This window comes from Ischnura elegans, chromosome 9 (assembly GCF_921293095.1).
Source record: "Ischnura elegans chromosome 9, ioIscEleg1.1, whole genome shotgun sequence".
Classification (NCBI taxonomy): domain Eukaryota; kingdom Metazoa; phylum Arthropoda; class Insecta; order Odonata; family Coenagrionidae; genus Ischnura; species Ischnura elegans.
Window position 1 is genome coordinate 2,109,119 of NC_060254.1, and position 18,455 is coordinate 2,127,573.

An 18,455-nucleotide genomic window follows, 5' to 3' on the forward strand; every position below is an offset into this window, starting at 1 on the left:
TAAATCCAAAGCAAAGTAGGGAATGGGAAATTTTTGACTTGATACTAAAAATAATTAAACATCATATATGTATAATATTGTAAAAAAGAGTCTTAATAGCAAATACTTTAAGCATAGAAGGCTTAGTCAACAGGTACATAATTACTAATGCATACAACAGTGAAATAACATTGAGAAGAAGATAGCAGAGCAATTTTAGGCTATAAATCTTGTGGGCTACACTGGCTGGAGAAGAAGTATGACGAATTCGTTCATGGAAATGGTGGAAACCCAATTCCAATGTGATAATACAGATTGTTTGATCTGAGTGTCCTCACCGAGCAATGTGCTGCTGAGCTTGTTGTCAGCACTGCTTCCAGCGATCAAGAGGGCTTGCTGGAAGCACAAGGGATTAGCGTCGTATGTTATATCAGGAGGTATCCTCGTAAATGGTAATATTAAACTTTATGTTCTTCCTTCATCTTTCGTGATTGTTGACTGCCCTATGAACGGCTGACTTATCGTCTCTCCCATGAACGGATGGCTATACTCTGTTCATTTTATCTCTGCGGGTGAGCTGGTGTGGCCAAAGCAAGTGGAGTTGAGGAGAGGGAAAGTTTCTCAACATGTGACTTTGTCTTTGCCGATCAGCAAACAGTAGGCATGGCTTCAGTGAGTCGCTCTCAGATCTCTGCCGAGTGAACGTCGTGAATCTGCTTGTGGAGCAGTGTTGCCAAACCTCACGCGTTCTCCTTGTATATGACTAAGTATGCCCTCCACCAATGGTGCCTCATTCAGCGGGGTAGGTGACAATGTCATGGACTTCTGTGAAAGGATTATCCCCAATACCTTCCCAATGAGTATGCATATTGTCTCCGCACCGGGGCCAAAATACCTTTGGCCACCTATGACTCACTCGTTTTCAGTGACAAAGTAGGGTGGCTACGTACATTTGGCAACGTTATGTTTGCTCCTCCTCTCTCTCTCTCTCTCGGTACTCCCCCTCCCCTATCAGCGAAGCCATCCGAGAGTGTCCAGGCTCTCACGAAAGCTCACCCGCAGACATAAAGTGAATAGAATAAATAAGTCGTAATGCAACCCCTCTGCTTATTGTCTTTTCGCTGAGTACCTCGTATGAAAATGGCATATAGAGCATTGTGAAGGAGGATGACTGGTAGCTCAAGACAAGTAGGGCTACTTACAGGGATACCTCCACATAAGTTATTCTCACCGTTGAGGTAAAAGCCTCAAATCTCGCAGATTTTTTCCGATGGGACGTAATTTTTTCTCTAAAGAGGACATTTTCAAAGCCGGCCATTAGTGTCGTATGTTAGATCAGGAGGTAACTTCGTAAATGTTATCATTTGAATTTGTTTACGTTCTTCCTGCATGTTCAGTGATTTTTTACTGTCCTTTAAACGGCTTCCTTATTGTATCTCCCCTGAACTCCGCTGTCCGTCCTCTGCAGCTTTTGTCTCTTGACTGTCGAATTCAATGGCTGGCTTATTGTAATGCACCCCTCACGTTTTGCCTCCCTCTGCTGGATACTACACCAGCAGAAGGTTATCGCAGCATTTTAGAGTAGGGTGAGTAGTCGCACCAGCAGGCAACACAGCTGAAATCAAGCGGGGCAACATACAGGGATACCTCCTTATACGCTATTCTTGCCATGGAGGTACAAGCCTCAAGTCTCACAGATATTTGTCCTTGGGACACAAAATATCCTCTAAAGATGGCATCCGCTAAGCCGGCTCTGAGAGTCAAATTATGAAGTATTCTTGTAAATGGTAATATTACCACCTCTGTATGGATTTATTACAGCAGCCTTTGAGCCTATCATTTCAAAATTGAGTATATAGTGTTATTTTGGGCAAAAAATTCTGTTGCCCCATATTTATTCGCATTCATTGAGCAAATGAAGGTTAAATGTGAAACTCTTTTCACAGCAGTAAATCAATGAAGTAACTACTTTTTGTGCTTGTGAAGGGTGAAATATGTTTTGAATTGCTGCCATTTCAACTTACCTACAAGCTGATTTTAAGTTGCTAATGTACCCATTCTCTGCTCTCTTCTGCTTTCTACATTGGTATATATGTACTTACCTTTCAAATGGAGAAAATAAAAAATCTAACTGATATCTTCAGGCCTAACTTTGTAAGAATAAATGTTTTAAAGTTTCATTAATATATTTAAAATAGCACCAAGGACCATGGATTAAAAAAAAAACACCATACATTTGGTAAACCACCAAACATAGGGTACTTTTTAAAAATATATTAGTGAAAGCACAACATATTTTTTTGTTTTCTTTTCTTTTCCAAAAAAAACCATTGCCAAAAAAGGATTTTCATAAAAAAAGACCAGATTCTTCAGCTTCAAGCAAAACAGTTTCCTCATGGTCAAATTTACCGGGGAGAAGATCACTGTGTTGCAAGCCTTTAAAAAGCCTACTCGGCTCATTGCGATGAAGTGTTTTTGAGCCTCGGGGAGCTTGTGAGTTGGCTGCGACAAGACTGTACCAAATGACCAAATGGTGCATGTTAAAATGCCCATCTTTCGCTGAGATTCAATGACGTTATCAGTGCCTAAAGCATGGGATTCCTACTCCATGGAAAATGTAATTTCTAGGACAGTGTTTCTCCTACAACAAGTTCAAATGACATTAACATCGGCTGCTCAGCAATTGCTACCAAATTCAAATCACTACAACACTCTCTTCTCATTCCATTCTTTTTTTTAAGTATATTATTTTCAGCCTTTCATAGCAATAGTGCAATGTAAACACACCTTAACACCTTTTTGGGAACTGATACACACCAAATAAATGGTTCTGATTGTAATGTAATGAATGGATGATTTGAACCAGAGAAAAACTCGAGAAGAATTACTTTGCTGAAGAGGCCTGCAAATGGATGCCAAATCCAATCAACTCTCAATCAAGTTCCTAGTTTATCCAATGCTGTGCTTGCCTCCTTTATAAAATCCTGAGAGCCTCGTGGGAAGATTGAGAATTCCCAAATGAAAGTTACTAGAGAATCAGCAAGAGAGGAAGACATAGCCTGCAGGTGAGGGTTCTGGGTACACAGATGTGCCCTTGTTCCTTGGATAGGGACATAAATAAAACACAAAATGACAAAAGTAAAATTTAATTGTATGAAAAAATGAGTAACTCATGAATGAAGTACTCTGTACACTTAATAGGAATACAAAATACGATACAAAATGACGTAAATCAAATTGATGAATAATTGTCAGTCATCAAAGGCTTGTACAAATGCCTTTTTACGACTTTCGCTCCATTCTACAACTTATGGCTGAAAATAACCCTGAGAATAAAGTATACTGCTAGTTCATAGGCATATCTCTCCTCTGAATGCACAGTCAAGTGCATTATCAAAGTTAACAAAAATTGTATTATTGCAAGTGTACATGAAAATATAAATTTTCTGCTTCATACATACTTTCTTCTTTACAAAGAAGAATCCATTCACTCACATTTTTGCAAACAATCTAGTATTACAATGCCCTAAATCATTCAATAACAAAGCACCATATTTATCATGCCTTTAAGTAAAAGTTTTTTAAATGACTGAAGTCTGATGATGAATAGGATAAAACATTTTCACACCTAACCAATAGTCACATATCCTCCTCTATAATTATTTTAGTAATACAATTTCTCTCCGGCCTCACTAAAATATAATTCCATTTTATTACATCACTCATAGAATTTACAATTTCAATCAGTAAAAAAATCCTAGAGCCTTTAAGACCACCACACATGATTAGCATGAAATCTTTGCCGGTTGCTACTGCAATACAAAATTTGCATCACTGGCCAAGAACATGTACTCAGACAATACTCTCATAATTTTGCTCTCATCAATAGTTTATTGACCTCACTTAAATAAGAAACCCCTAAATTTTTATAAATGAATTGGTACCTACAAAATGTTCGGAGCAGTTGATTTGCAAATTGACATATTTCAGCTGTCACAGAATAATTCTCCTCAAATCAACCTGATGAAGAGGTTCAAATATCTTATTTATTAGGAAGAATTACTTAGGTCTGATTGCTATAGAGCAGCATTTTGTACTATTTCTATGCACTTGTGTGAGGTACCACTCTTAAAAAAATTATGCACAACTTTGCATGTTCTTAACAGCATAATTGACTGTGCATTGATTACATTCTGCTAGTGTATAAAACTATACCTAAATTCACTCCACACATTGTTAAATGTACTCTCAAATTAATTGACCTAATATCGATTCCCCAACACTTTCTGCAGAGAGGAGTCAGTTTACTTAAGTAAATGGTCTTTTGATATACAAGAGATGTCCTGTCTTCACAATGAGAGGCCTAAGAAACTAAAGTTGAGGAACTTTCATATATTCATAATCAGTCATTTTTCTGGGCAAATCATAAAATTTGCCTGATAACAATAAAGAAACTAGACCATCTTTCTGACTTGTGGCCATCATTGAACAGCAGTAGAAATGGAATTTCATACAGCACACAAGTGACCCATGTAATCAGGCTTCGAATTCTTAGGGAAGGATATCAGCGAATTTATAAGAAAATATTCCACGAAATAAGAGGATGATGTGGTATGTACATAAATATGAGCTATGGTTCAATTATGATGATCTTAGACTATACAATCATGTATCATGATTTATATACACGTGATCGCAGGCAGAAGAAATCTGCTCGGTAACACTCCGTTTGGATAACCTAGAGGTCATGGTTCGCAAAAAACCCTAGCCATAGGAGCAGTATCAACGCCAACTCTTTAGTGCTTCATGACATTGCATCAGCTAACTTTTGCAAATCCAAACAAGCACATTGACCACCAGGGAGATTCGCCCCACAAAATCTGCAGGTAGTAACTTTCAAATTGCACACTGATGCTTTCAGTTGGATTTGTGAGTCAGCACTCTAGAATTCTTGAGGTTGAAACTAGACACAATAGCACAAATGTCTGTGTGTCAAACTGTCTTTCGTTATTCAAAAACTCTCATATCAATAAAAATCTTTTCATACTTCAAACTTATCCATGTTGAGTACATCATATCTCATGTATAGTGAAACTAAACAGAAGAATGACAAATGCATCAATTGGAAATTTTAAGAGGTAAAACTGCCATTTGAGATGAAAAATGCACAATCCATTATGTCGTTTCATGGCACAGACATACATCAGGATGAAATACAATCCATGTATAATGGCAATGACCAAATATCTATTAGAAGTCTACATTCTTTTTCACTTTCAAATGCTGAGTAGCCATCATAATGACTTTGTAAATGATATTTTTTGCTTCAGAACTATTTACAAACATGCATGCTTTAAAAGAATACACAGTATGATCATTTCATGCAATCTAAGTGTTATATACAATCACTGGGATAATGGTAGAGAGTAAATGAGTAATTTCATAAACATTAAAAAAATACTTTAAAATAAAACCTTCTTTACCATGCTAGGCAATTCATTTTCAAAATCAACGGAAGATAACATCCTCGATATCTATGAATATAGGAGGATTGCCCAAACATCTAAGTATAGCACATCTTTCAGCTATGAATGCAATTTAATCATCATCTCTTTCATTTTTCATTGGGGAGATGGCAACTTGGGACTATGGAATCCAACGTTTAAATCATTGATAGGATTTCAATTATGAGCACTCTCATTCCATCAATGTTGACTGAGAATGAGCACTTCATCGGAAAATGCAGTCATGAATATATTTACAAAAATATTAACAACTAATCCAGCATGATTGCCAATGGCGTGGGGCATCCACGCATTCACCATGGGAATGCAACAATTATGCTGGTGATCCATTAAGAGGTACTCAGCTGCTCGCTTGGCGATTTCACAATCAAATGTTGACTCCGGCTGCCTGCGCTTGGCCTGCGCCCACAGCAGCCTTCAGCTCCAAGTACTGGTAAGGGACGTGGAGGGTGCACGTGTTGTGCTCAACGAGAAGGTGTCCTCGACGGGGAGAGGCTCCAATCACGACAACCGATTCTCCCTTGTGAAGGGTGCTGCCTGTGACATCACCGTTCCCGCTCCCCACAGCACTTTCATCTGCTCAACAATCACAAGCAAATAGTTATCATCAGTACATATTCTGACTTGCATGCAGCATATAGATAGTAATGTTAATACATAATAGATTTAGTGAATTTCATGGTTGAGGGGGCCTTAAACAGGGCACTTGTGATCCATTGCCCCAACCCAACCCTTAAACTCACAATAATTGCCATGAGAAAAGCTTTCCCTCCACTGGAAATCAAACCATGGAGCTTTGCCTCTCTGCACGCTACGTATGGGCTTATTAGGCCGGCCCTTATTTTTCAGAATTTCGAAAAGTTATGTTTTCCTGGTCTCAAAATGATCCAAATGAGGTTTATATTCACGTGTTAAAATTTGGTTACTTTAAAATAACGGCAACCCGTGCCCCAAGGGCCCTAAGTACTAAGGACCCTCAATTGAGTTTTTTGGGGTTGAAAAAGTGCTATTCCTATGTAAAACGTAAAAGTAAAACCCTTTAGGGCAAATTTTCTGTTGGTTTTGACCTATCTCTAAGCGTTTAGGAGATATCGTCCGTCGTAATGCAATCCCCCCAAGGGCGCCACCCCGCACCGCGGCACCGCTGAGGTACGGCCCGCACCACTTACTACAGACTTCCCCTCCACCCCCTCCCCTCCCTCGGCAAAGACTTTGCTCCTGACGAAAAAATTTACGTGCTAGTGGTACAGTATTGAATAGTTTTCTCCTCTCGTGTCATGATTAATGTTGTTAAAGCCCATTATGTCAATTTTAACCCTTCAACACCGTCCTATGCACGAGTGCTGGGTACCGACCCCTTAAACCTTGATTTTTTGCCGCCACACGGCCGCGAACCATTCCAGCAGGCTTTGTTCCAAAGTGCTTTTTATGTACAAAATATTATAAGCATGTGATACAATTGTGTCTATGAATTATAAAGGAATGAAGGGAATGGGCAGGGATTTCAGGGCTCCAACAGTAGATAGAAATATTTAAGGAAGAAGAAACGAGGCAGTCAGTTTACGGATGTAGATCACTGTGGAGAGATAGAGATAGTTCTTGTCTATAGTTTGCAAAGGATAGGAAGTGCTAAGTTTTTTAGGATGTAAGGAGAAAAGTGGTGAAATAAATACTTTATCATGAACGTGACGTTCATTTTAAGAGTATACCAAAAAGGAAAGGCATCAATCAAGACTAAATCCAGGCATTGAACTGTTTGGAAAAGAAAGTGAAGAAATACTCGGCTCAAATTTACCTACAGTGAGAGAAGTACTGTGTGTTTTCTCTATCACCTAATTGGTTCGAAATTTATAAGACTTAGTGCAAGAAAAACCGTGAGAAATGCATCTCATCCATGGTGCAAAACTAGAATTCCTGTTATTATGGAAAATAAGGTGATTGAAAAGTTAGAAAAATGACGCAAAGAGTGGATGAACGTGCAACGACATAAAAAGAGCGCGAACTATAGTGGAGATGAAAGTAAGAGATTATTTCGTAACAAAACTTGATGATTTGTTTGAAAATGCAAGGAGCAGTACCATTGAATTTTTTGATGCACGAGGAGGAAAGTGCAGTTAATCTCTCGGATAAATGTGCTTGGGCTGAAGAAATAACGTTCTTACGCAAATAAAGAGGAGAACAAAATGAAGTTATTGGTGGGAATAAATATGCACTCCATTATTTGATGCGCACATACATCCAAGAACGATTTGCAAATTATTCGAGGTCATCAAGTGGGAAATAATAGTGCAGCGAGAGGTGTGAAACTAATTCAAGATTTTTAGGCAGTCACTTTGAAGGAAGAGGGCTTTCGAAATTTATTACTGAGTGTGACTTTTCATCGTAGTACAACCCTTACGTGCGGAAAGGCACTTTAATTGCCAAATATGGGATGTCAGTGAAAAATTAGAAATACAATGAAAATGTATTTTATTTTGGTTAATGTAACGAAATTCATGGACAGAGTGAAAATAAATTCATCTCTTGGATTGGAAGTATTATTATGGCAATTAAATTCTTTCTAAGGTAAGCACATTTCTTCAGAGGCTAGAGCTTGCCAGTGTGAGCAAAGTCTTTGCCGAGGGAGGGGAGGGGGTGGAGGGGAAGTCTGTAGTAAGTGGTGCGGGCCGTACCTCAGCGGTGCCGCGGTGCGGGGTGGCGCCCTTGGGGGGATTGCATTACGACGGACGATATCTCCTAAACGCTTAGAGATAGGTCAAAACCAACAGAAAATTTGCCCTAAAGGGCTTTACTTTTACGTTTTACATAGGAATAGCACTTTTTCAACCCCAAAAAACTCAATTGAGGGTCCTTAGTACTTAGGGCCCTTGGGGCACGGGTTGCCGTTATTTTAAAGTAACCAAATTTTAACACGTGAATATAAACCTCATTTGGATCATTTTGAGACCAGGAAAACATAACTTTTCGAAATTCTGAAAAATAAGGGCCGGCCTAGGGCTTATCCACAGGTTCTTTAAGCCTATTCTCTTTCCCATTGTCATCATTGATGGACTGACAGGGCCTAGCACCTTTGGTCTTGCATTAGCAAATTAGCAAGTGAATCGAGGAGACTGGATAGCATAGCGCAGAGGCCACAAAAGCTAAAGGTCTGTGGTTTGATTTCAGGTCTAGGGTAGGTTCTCCCATGGTAACTAATGTTGGCAATGATAGCAAATAATGACGATTTCACCTTTGTTCACATGACAGGTGAGAAATATATCCCAGTCTAAATCTGTGAGTCATCAGCAGACAGGAGTCTGGACAATAATCATAAGGGAATAAGAGTATCAATGAGACGAGGCCATTTCTCAGTGTTAATAACACATTCACAAAATTATTTAATCAGAAAGGTGAAATGCTTAGACAAGATGAAATATGTATATATAGTAAAATTAAAATTTATTGAAAATCGCATGGGCAATAAAATATCTTAAACTGTCCATAATTATGTGTAGAAAGCAGTGGCGGCGCGTGCGTATATGCATGTTAGCAAGTGCACACCCAAAGATGAATAAATTATAAAAGAAAACTATTCCTTTGCAACGCAAAGGATAAAAGTACTGTCTGCATATGCAAGAAACATGAGCCTCCGAACGCTACAGCTATCTCCTTTTCGAATTCACCGCTCTACAAGTGTGCGATCCCGTGGCATCATGCCGGGCGCATTTTTGGTCTGTGCGATCGCTTGTGGGAGCTCTGGCGGGACGAGATAAGCGGGGGGGTATGTGCTGTTCAAAGGGGCGATGGGAGCAGACTCAAAACCATGTGAATGTGCACGCGCATGTTTTTGGTGACTGACTAGCAGGTAGTGTAGTGGTGTAGCCGCCACCTACACTACCTGCGCCCAGGATCCTAGTCCGTCTACAGAGCCATCTGTATAGCCGTTTTCTACACTACTTCCTCATAGGGTGTAAGGAAAAGAGAATGAATTTCAACTACCGTCACTTGTAAAGGTGTGTTGAGAATAATTATTTTCATACATGCTAATATTATTTCTGTTCATGCAATTTTAAGGGTAGAGTGTACCAGTGATATGTTTTGCTTGCTATGTATTCTATTACGACGAAATATGACGCTCATGGATTAGGATTAACATAATATAATTAAATCATCCTATATCTGCTCTAATGCACACCCTGGATAAATTACCACCAGCCGCCACTGGTAGAAAGATTCCATTTTTCATGACTGATATCAGATACAATCTAATATCCAGAGGATCTGGGTTTGAATCCTCACAGTACAAAATGATTTTTTCTTTAAGGAATCCTTTGTGTGCACATGCCAGTGACTACGCAATGGTACCAGGTGTGTTAGAAAGGTAATGAGACTGATTTTGTACTAACTTAAGACCAAATTTTTTTCAAGCAATGATGTTTTCCCCTTCAAACTAGTTCCCATAGGCAGCTATATACCGGTGGAGTCATTGTTCCTACTCTTGGTAGCAGCACTGGAAGTCATCAATTGACATGGCTTTTAACTGGTCAGTCACAGTTTTTTTAATGTTCTCCAGAGTTCCAAAATGATGTCCCATGAGGACATGTTTCGATTTCGGGAAAAGTTAAAAGTCACAAACACTCAAATCAGGTGAGTAGGGAGGTTTAGGAGCAACAGAAATGCATTTTGAGGTCAAAAATTCACCAATGGAAATTGTGACTTGTGACACAGGGCATTGTCATGATGATGCATCCACTTGTCTGCACATGAATGACAGTAGAGTTGGCAGACATTTTTTGCATTTTCAAATTTTCCCTCAAAATTTGATGCACGGTTAAAGTGTTTCAATTTAACTGTTCACTCATCATTCTTTACATTGAACGATGGTCTGAGCTCAGAAGAGCCCTCAAATTTTCACATTTTTGTTTGTTTTCAATGCTGAATTCTTCCTGAGAGAGGTTCATCTTCAACGTGATCTCGGCCTTCCAAAACTGATTTTATCCAGCAGAAAGCTTGTGCTCTTGATAAGCTATGTTCCCCATAGGCCAGTTTCAACTTTTCAAAAGACACACTCGTAGATTCATCAAGTTTAACGCAATACTTTATCGCACAATGTTGCTCTAAATTCCGATGCTCCATTTTTGCAACACACAACAAAAACAACTGATGGTGCTCTCAAAAGTTGGCTGTATGGAGTTGAAACACGCACTGAGGAAGTGGATAAGAGGATTTGCCTGCAGCATTGCTAGTGTCATTACTTTTCTCACACACCTCATATATTGCTAGTAAGCTGGGGATTATTTCCAAAAGTATTGATCTCAAAGTATTGATGCAATAAATTAGCCTATGACACACCATTCTTACAACTCATTATACATTTTTTATCATTATAATGGGAGAGACTTACCACTAAAAGACATCTTCATGACTCTAGTCTGAGGATAACCCAACTTAGTGTTCCCAGCCACTGTGTATGAACGACTTGGAGGAACAGGTGGAGGTCGCTCCTGGAAACAACAAATGCAATAACAATTTATCATTCCATGAACAATCATTGAACTATATTTTTGTCTTGGCACATTGACATGACATTCTGAGGCATATATGTATAACATTAAATTTGTTTTCTCAGTATGTATTGATAAATAATAAATAACTCTCACATTATATGCTCATTTTTACTTGATGTGACATCTATTTGGAAAGGTATTTTAGTCATAAAAAATTTCATAAGTACAGTGAAGACATTTTTATGTTAAGATCTATTGTATAAAGGAAGAGCCAAGATTTGAATCGAATTTTGACTCGATTACAGTGGGGATGTGATTTGAGGAAAAGGATTCAAGCCTGCTCCTTTTTTAATTATTATTTTTTACACTATCACAATTCCAATTATGAGTATGAACTCACCAAATCCAGGCCAAATAGGGAGCAAGTCTGCTGGATCATTTTGTGGTCACACTTCTCCACTCCCGTAGCGAGAGCTCCACCTCCAGCGCCATTTCCGCCTGGCGCCCCAGCACCATTGCCCCCAGCGCCACTCTCATCCAGAGGGGGTGGCGTGCCTGAGATGGGCTGGGGGCGTGGCCTCGACAGCGACCCCCCTTGACTCGCTCCAACTCCGGCAGCGCCAGACGCGGCTGTCAGCTTCCCCCCGCCTCCACCACTCACGGCATTGGCCCTGAAACAGGCACATCTTCCATCAACCATCTCAGCTGGGGGAAATGCATGACTGCTCCTATGTACCCCAACAAACCCACCTCAATAATGCACAACATTTCAGGAATGTATGCCTTTCAGAGGGAAATGAAGCGCATCTTCTTCGAATGTAACCATATTTCTAAGTGTCATAGAGGCAAAAAATTAAGAGAGATATTTTGCCAAATGAATTAATATAGGAATTTGTCTTTCCAGTGAACAAACAAAGGACTTAGGTGAGACTAAGAGACATAAATATTAGGTGAGACTCAGTGCATTAATCTCCTTTTCTTTTTTTCTTTTGTTTTCGTCAATGGCTGGAGTCCTAACGTCCTGTTATTGAGGTGGCTAGCAAGGTAGCATGTATTTTGATGTAGAAAAGGTGAGTTAGGTCTAGAGCTGAGCAAGACTCTCAACCACACTAGAATCACAGTGGTCAAGACAAGCCTTTCGTTTCCCCGCATTGTCAGGATGGGAATCTCGACACGGTGAGAGTCTCGCCTGAATTGGGAGACGAGACTTAAAAAATCTTGACCCTTCCACACTGTGCAAAAAGTAACTCGTTTCAACTGATATTCCACCATTTCCATTTTGTAAGCATTCGATTAGGTAATTGATTATGAAATCATTCTGTTCTTATACATAATATAAAAAGTGGTAAAGAAGTTGCCCTGAGGATAAAAATTAGTTAAAAATGAATTTTAATAGCTTCACATAGGTAACAGTAGAATTTAAAAATAAATAATTACATATTTAAAAAATTATTTGCACGTTGCAGGCAACTCAGCTCTAAAAAAGAATATGATGCACTCTTTTTCCTTGGGGTTATTAATGTAACACCTTTTGAATTAAACAACACGAATTTGATTCAAGTAAAACTACATACCACAGTGGTCATATAAAATGCTTCCATAATTATTTGCAGTCCAATTTACTCCATAAAAATGTAGTGGCAATTACATCTCATTATGCATTTATTTACTTTTGCTGTAGACCCTTCCGTTGGGTACTAGCTATGTATTCCGATATGATAGAGTGAGGGGAGAGATTACGAAGGGGAAGGAGGGCATTTCATTGAGGCATTTTTACCTGGCAGCAGCGGCTGCGCCTTTTCCCGTGGTGGGGCATGCCAGTCCCGCGCCAATTTGTCCGAGCTGAGTAGGGGGCGGTGGTGGGGGAGGCGGTTGACTCGGAGGCTGCGACGATCCTCCCGTCTGCGGAGTCACTCGCTGCCTCACGTCCCCCAGAGTGATCCTGAGCGTGGGCCAACGCCTCCTCCTGAAGTGCCAGCCCCTCCACGTGCTCTGGATTGTTACGGCAGCACGCCGAAGACGCTCCCAGCGCATCGCTTCCAACTGCTGACGGGCACCCTCACTGCACAGGCAAAATCACACATTGTTAAGACTTGTTTTTTGAGCTATTCACTTGGATGAGGTGACTGGTGGCCACCAACATTAGCTTCTATTAATAACAGAAGCAAAAGCATTGTTTAAGTCACTGGATGTTTCTCTCCTGGCAGGACAACCCTGCCCTTTGCATTAACATCCCAATATTCCCCATAATGAAAGCTCAACCATCCCATATTAACATCTATTTGACCACAGGTTATCATAATGATAGAGTTCTAATATAGTGCAGAACACAATATTACATTTAGCCAAATAAAACCCTTCAGTTGCTAATTTGTGAGTTTTCCAATCATAGTCCATCAGCACAAAAATTTCATCAGGGGGTCAGGGCCTTTTTACTGACAGGAAGGGGAGAGCAGGTGTGAAAGACCCTTTTTAAATTCTCTGCCGAACCTTCCACTGACAACTACAGGCAGGACCTCACCCACTGAGGGACAGATTAGTGGAATGTTTGATAATTTGTTGAAAATTTTTTCCACCAAAAATCAACAAAAAATATTTCATGAAGTTTATTTGTAAATTTCTGTATCACTTGATACCAAATATGTACAATGGAAATTGGTTGGTTCTGCCTAAGTAGTTTAATACTCCACCATGCATAAAATTTCTCCCATGCAGTCCCACAGCTGAAGTGTTAACCCTTTCGAGACGGTGGGGTTCTTGCCTTAGCGTGACTGCTGTACTGAGCCAAAAGAGATTCTGCCGTCCCCTCCATACAGGGCATTTTTGCAAGACATTTGTTAAGAAAAGTCTTGCTGATAATCACGCACTATCAGCACTAACCTTTTTCCACCTTTCCTAGCGGGGACTCCACACTATCTTGGACTCCGAGAGTAGTTGGTCTCTCTCCTTTCTCGGTTTATAGCCCTACCAGTGGCATTGGTTTGCGGTCAATCTTGCTTCGTTTATATGAATTAGCTATGTGGACAATTGTTACTTGCACGTAAATTGCAGACTTCGAATTCAATCCCTCTTTTTATTCTGAGAATTGTCAAATTTTGAATGAAGCTCTACCGTCAATATTAACTCATTTAATGCGGCAACAATTTCCATGTTGATGTTTATACTTAAATCGAGATACAAGTTAATATTTATCGTAGAATTTTGTATAAAAATTGTAAATGCAGATCAAAAAAACAAATAATTCAATTCTTAGTTTATAATTTTTGAGAAAGGAAAAAATATTTATTTCAAAGCATCGCAGGAACAACACGTCAATATCTTGCTCGGTAAAACCCATTCCGAAGTTCCCTCTGAGAAAAAGACTTGGTTGTGGAAACGGTTAACATGCCTGACCAGCAATAGGGAGATCCAGGTTCGAATCCCAACTAAGTCAAATATTTTTTCATGTCGACCTTCATCCGTTGGTGTATTTAAATATATATGTATTTGGTAAAATGACTGTATGAACAATTGAATGACTGCGGTCCCTTACCACAAAGAGGGGTTATATAAGACGAGGGGTCCGGGTGCCTGCTCCCGGATTTCGAAGGTACAGCCTAAGTCCCACTTTGTTGGGTCCCGAAACTAAGACTTAGCGAATCCATGACCGTCATAAAAGGGGGAGAGCAAGGAAATGTATATTTTTGGCATTCGATTGCTTGCCTACAAAAATCTCCGATGAAAATTTGTGGCTTTTGTCTCCTGGGTCAAGAAACATCCTACCACATATTTTCGTCATTAGTAGGGAAAGGGTTAAGAAGTATGCAACATAAAAGACATGCGGTGAATTGGTAAAAGAAGAAAAAGAGTGAGTTATCCTTGACCAAATCCTGAATTAAGAAAAATAACAAGATCTGTAGAAGATAATTCAATAAGATTCTGAAAGGATCCAACTTTTGAACTCACCTAGTTATTTATTCCTCCTCACCAAAGAATGGTGGAGGTTAATTAAGATAAGTAGAACATCATCGCTTGTACATGCAATGGGCCATTGCCAAGGCAATCCCCATTTTAAGTGCTCTTAAATACTGTATCAGTGAAAAGCATTAATGAACAACATCATCATCTGCAGCACATACCTGAGGAAAATGTGCCGCTTTCCAGTGGCCCAAGCGGTGCTTACATTAGACATAGGAATGAGACCACTGCCTGCTGCAATCATTCCAAGCGATAGACCTTTTCCCAGCTGCTGTGATGGGTTGCTGCATAAAAGAAAGAACTGATTAGCATGGAGAAGGTATTGCACTGCTCAAGAATGCATTCTGTACACCATTAAAATGAATACTTGTGAGACTATACTTCAACTAACTCATGGCATTGTGTGTCAGAGCAATCGGAAAATTATACAAAGCTTTTGCAGTTAAAATAAAAGAAATATCATCCATTTTCCTAACCTTATTAAGGTGTTCAGCAAAATTAGGCAGCTTCCATTCAAATATATTTGATCAAATATAATTGATATGTTAGGCAGACGTAATACATATCAAGGGTTGATTCATGAAAAAAGGTAACATACAATAAAAATAATTTTCAAAATTATATTTTAAATCCAAAGCAAAGTAGGGATTGGGAAATTTTTGACTTGATACTAAAAATAATTAAACATCGTATATGTATAATATTGTAAAAAAGAGTCTTAATAGCAAATACTTTAAGCATAGAAGGCTTAGTCAACAGGTACATAATTACTAATGCATATAACAGTGAAATAACATTGAGAAGAAGATAGCAGAGCAATTTTAGGCTATAAATCTTGTGGGCTACACTGGCTGGAGAAGAAGTATGACGAATTCGTTCATGGAAATGGTGGAAACCCAATTCCAATGTGATAATACAGATTGTTTGATCTGAGTGTCCTCACCGAGCAATGTGCTGCTGAGCTTGCTGTCCAGCACTGCTTCCAGCGATCAAGAGGGCTTGCTGGAAGCACTGCAGAATGAGCATGCACATCTCTGCCCCCTCCTGCTGACCCCCGTTGCCTCCATCGCCACCAATAGGGGGAGCACAGGGCCTCTGACCAGTGCTACGCAAACAATGTGAGGGCGCAAGAGAGCGGTAGCGATTGTTGAAAGCCTTGAAGCGCATCCTGTGAGGAAAACCTGGAAATGAAATAGGATACAGAATGTAACACGTAACTTTTGCTGTCTTTGTGGTAAATGAAAGAATCGATGCACAAGAATGTAAAGAAAAGGCTAGTGAATAGTCTGAACAGGAAGGTTGTGCTTTTAGGAGTGGACACATGGAGAATAAGACTCGAGAGGACTGGAGTCATTCACGGTATGTGTATGGAGGAGAATGGAGAAAGTGATACAGGCAGCCCTATTGGAAATTTCATATAAGTCTTACAGAAATTCTTATAAGAATGCTGTAGCACATAAATTTCTATAAGTCTTACAGAATTCTGATAGGATAGAGACATAAATTTCTATAAGTCTTACAGAATTCTTATAAGATTCTATAAGTCTTACAGAAATTCTTATAAGAACTTTGCATTTCTTAAAGAATTCTATAAGAATGTTGCCCAGGGCGCATAACTTTCAGGTTTTTATCGGGCAGGCATTTAAGTCACCATAATTTATGTTGGCAATTGATAATTATTTAAGAAATTCTTATAAGATTTTTTTGGAAATTATGTTTAACTCTTTGTTAAGTAATGTTCTGCTAATTTATTGGCATTTTCAGCATGGTATTTGACATAAGTGGTTCCAAGAAGTGGAGGCTTCTTTTTATGAGACTTGTTAATATATATACAGTGGAACCTCGTTAAAGCGAGTACGGGCTATAGCGACACCCCCGCTATAACGAGAGATAGCCGATGCACCGTCAATTGACCCTATAATAAGCGTGTTAAAAAATTCGTTTTAACGAGACCCTTTCGGTGTTGGCTCTCGCCATAGCGAGGGTTTCACCGTCGGAAGACTTTCATCAAGACTCCTTAACCTCTGTAATTGCTAGCGATCTGTTAGAAATGAAGTTAATGGAGTGCTCAGTCTCAAATTTATGTGGTAAACTGTCTTTCGATAAATATAATGATTGACGAAACAATGCTTTGCATGATTTTTATTCAGTGCGGCGCTTATAAATTGTTCGAATAGTTAGTCGTTGTTTGAGTGAGGAAATTTAGTGATGCAAAAAAACTTCGCCTTTCGTCTGGATTTATGCTTACGTTTATCGGATAGATGTTTATCTGTCGCCGCACCACTCCTGTTCCTGTATATCTGTTCGCAACAGGTATATTGGCTATTATTTGCTCCACCTCCGGTAAAGCGACAATTCGCTATAACGAGTGTTTATTAGTGCACCGTGGGGTGTCGTTATATCGAGGTTGCACTGTATATATATATATATATATATATATATATATATATATATATATATATACAATCATAATAACATATAATAGAAATTGAAACAAAGAGATAGAAACATAAATACAGGACGATGACACACTGTGGCGTGGAGATGGAATGAAGGCCGAAAACACATGGAAAAAAGTTCACCTGAACCGGGAATCGAACCACGGACCTTCTGCTTTCCGGGCAGATGCTCAGACCACCGAGCTATCCAGGCTAATCTAATCTCCAGTGTTTTCGGCGGGGGTTTATACACCAAATCCCCCGAGGTCTAGCCCTATTATTTGGCCAAGAGATGGCTCTGGGCGTAGGTCCCGCCACGAACGAAGAATTCAACGCGGACAGAAGAAGAAATGGAATTAAAGATGCTCACAATCACACACACAGTAGGATAGATATAGCACATGCGTTTCGGGGAACGCTGATCCCAAGAAGAGGAAACGACCCATATAGGTCTCATACATTTCAAATTCGCATTCACACAGGTCGCCACAGGCGAATATACAATCATAATAACATATAATAGAAATTGAAACAAAGAGATAGAAACATAAATACAGGACGATGACACACTGTGGCGTGGAGATGGAATGAAGGCCGAAAACACATGGAAAAAAGTTCACCTGAACCGGGAATCGAACCACGGACCTTCTGCTTTCCGGGCAGATGCTCAGACCACCGAGCTATCCAGGCTAATCTAATCTCCAGTGTTTTCGGCGGGGGTTTATACACCAAATCCCCCGAGGTCTAGCCCTATTATTTGGCCAAGAGATGGCTCTGGGCGTAGGTCCCGCCACGAACGAAGAATTCAACGCGGACAGAAGAAGAAATGGAATTAAAGATGCTCACAATCACACACACAGTAGGATAGATATAGCACATGCGTTTCGGGGAACGCTGATCCCAAGAAGAGGAAACGACCCATATAGGTCTCATACATTTCAAATTCGCATTCACACAGGTCGCCACAGGCGAATATACAATCATAATAACATATAATAGAAATTGAAACAAAGAGATAGAAACATAAATACAGGACGATGACACACTGTGGCGTGGAGATGGAATGAAGG

At 39.6% G+C, this 18,455-nt stretch overlaps 1 protein-coding gene and 2 non-coding genes across 3 annotated transcripts in view; all 3 read right to left on the reverse strand.

Moving 5' to 3' along the window:
* Positions 1–3,109: 3,109 nt before the first annotated feature.
* Positions 3,110–18,455, reverse strand: part of LOC124165212 (unconventional myosin-Ia) — a 235,512-nt gene continuing 220,166 nt past the window's right edge. Inside the window, exons 16-22 of the mRNA XM_046542492.1 lie at positions 15,891–16,128; positions 15,424–15,453; positions 15,109–15,231; positions 12,768–13,052; positions 11,391–11,661; positions 10,888–10,987; positions 3,110–6,080 (exon numbers count right to left, since the gene is read on the reverse strand). Coding sequence (XP_046398448.1) covers positions 5,872–6,080; positions 10,888–10,987; positions 11,391–11,661; positions 12,768–13,052; positions 15,109–15,231; positions 15,424–15,453; positions 15,891–16,128 — 1,256 coding nt within the window. The 3' untranslated portion in view covers positions 3,110–5,871. The remainder of the gene's footprint in view (positions 6,081–10,887; positions 10,988–11,390; positions 11,662–12,767; positions 13,053–15,108; positions 15,232–15,423; positions 15,454–15,890; positions 16,129–18,455) is intronic.
* On the reverse strand, positions 17,527–17,599 carry Trnas-gga. Its single transcript has one exon. It is a non-coding gene; the product is annotated as a tRNA-Ser (tRNA).
* On the reverse strand, positions 18,003–18,075 carry Trnas-gga. Its single transcript has one exon. It is a non-coding gene; the product is annotated as a tRNA-Ser (tRNA).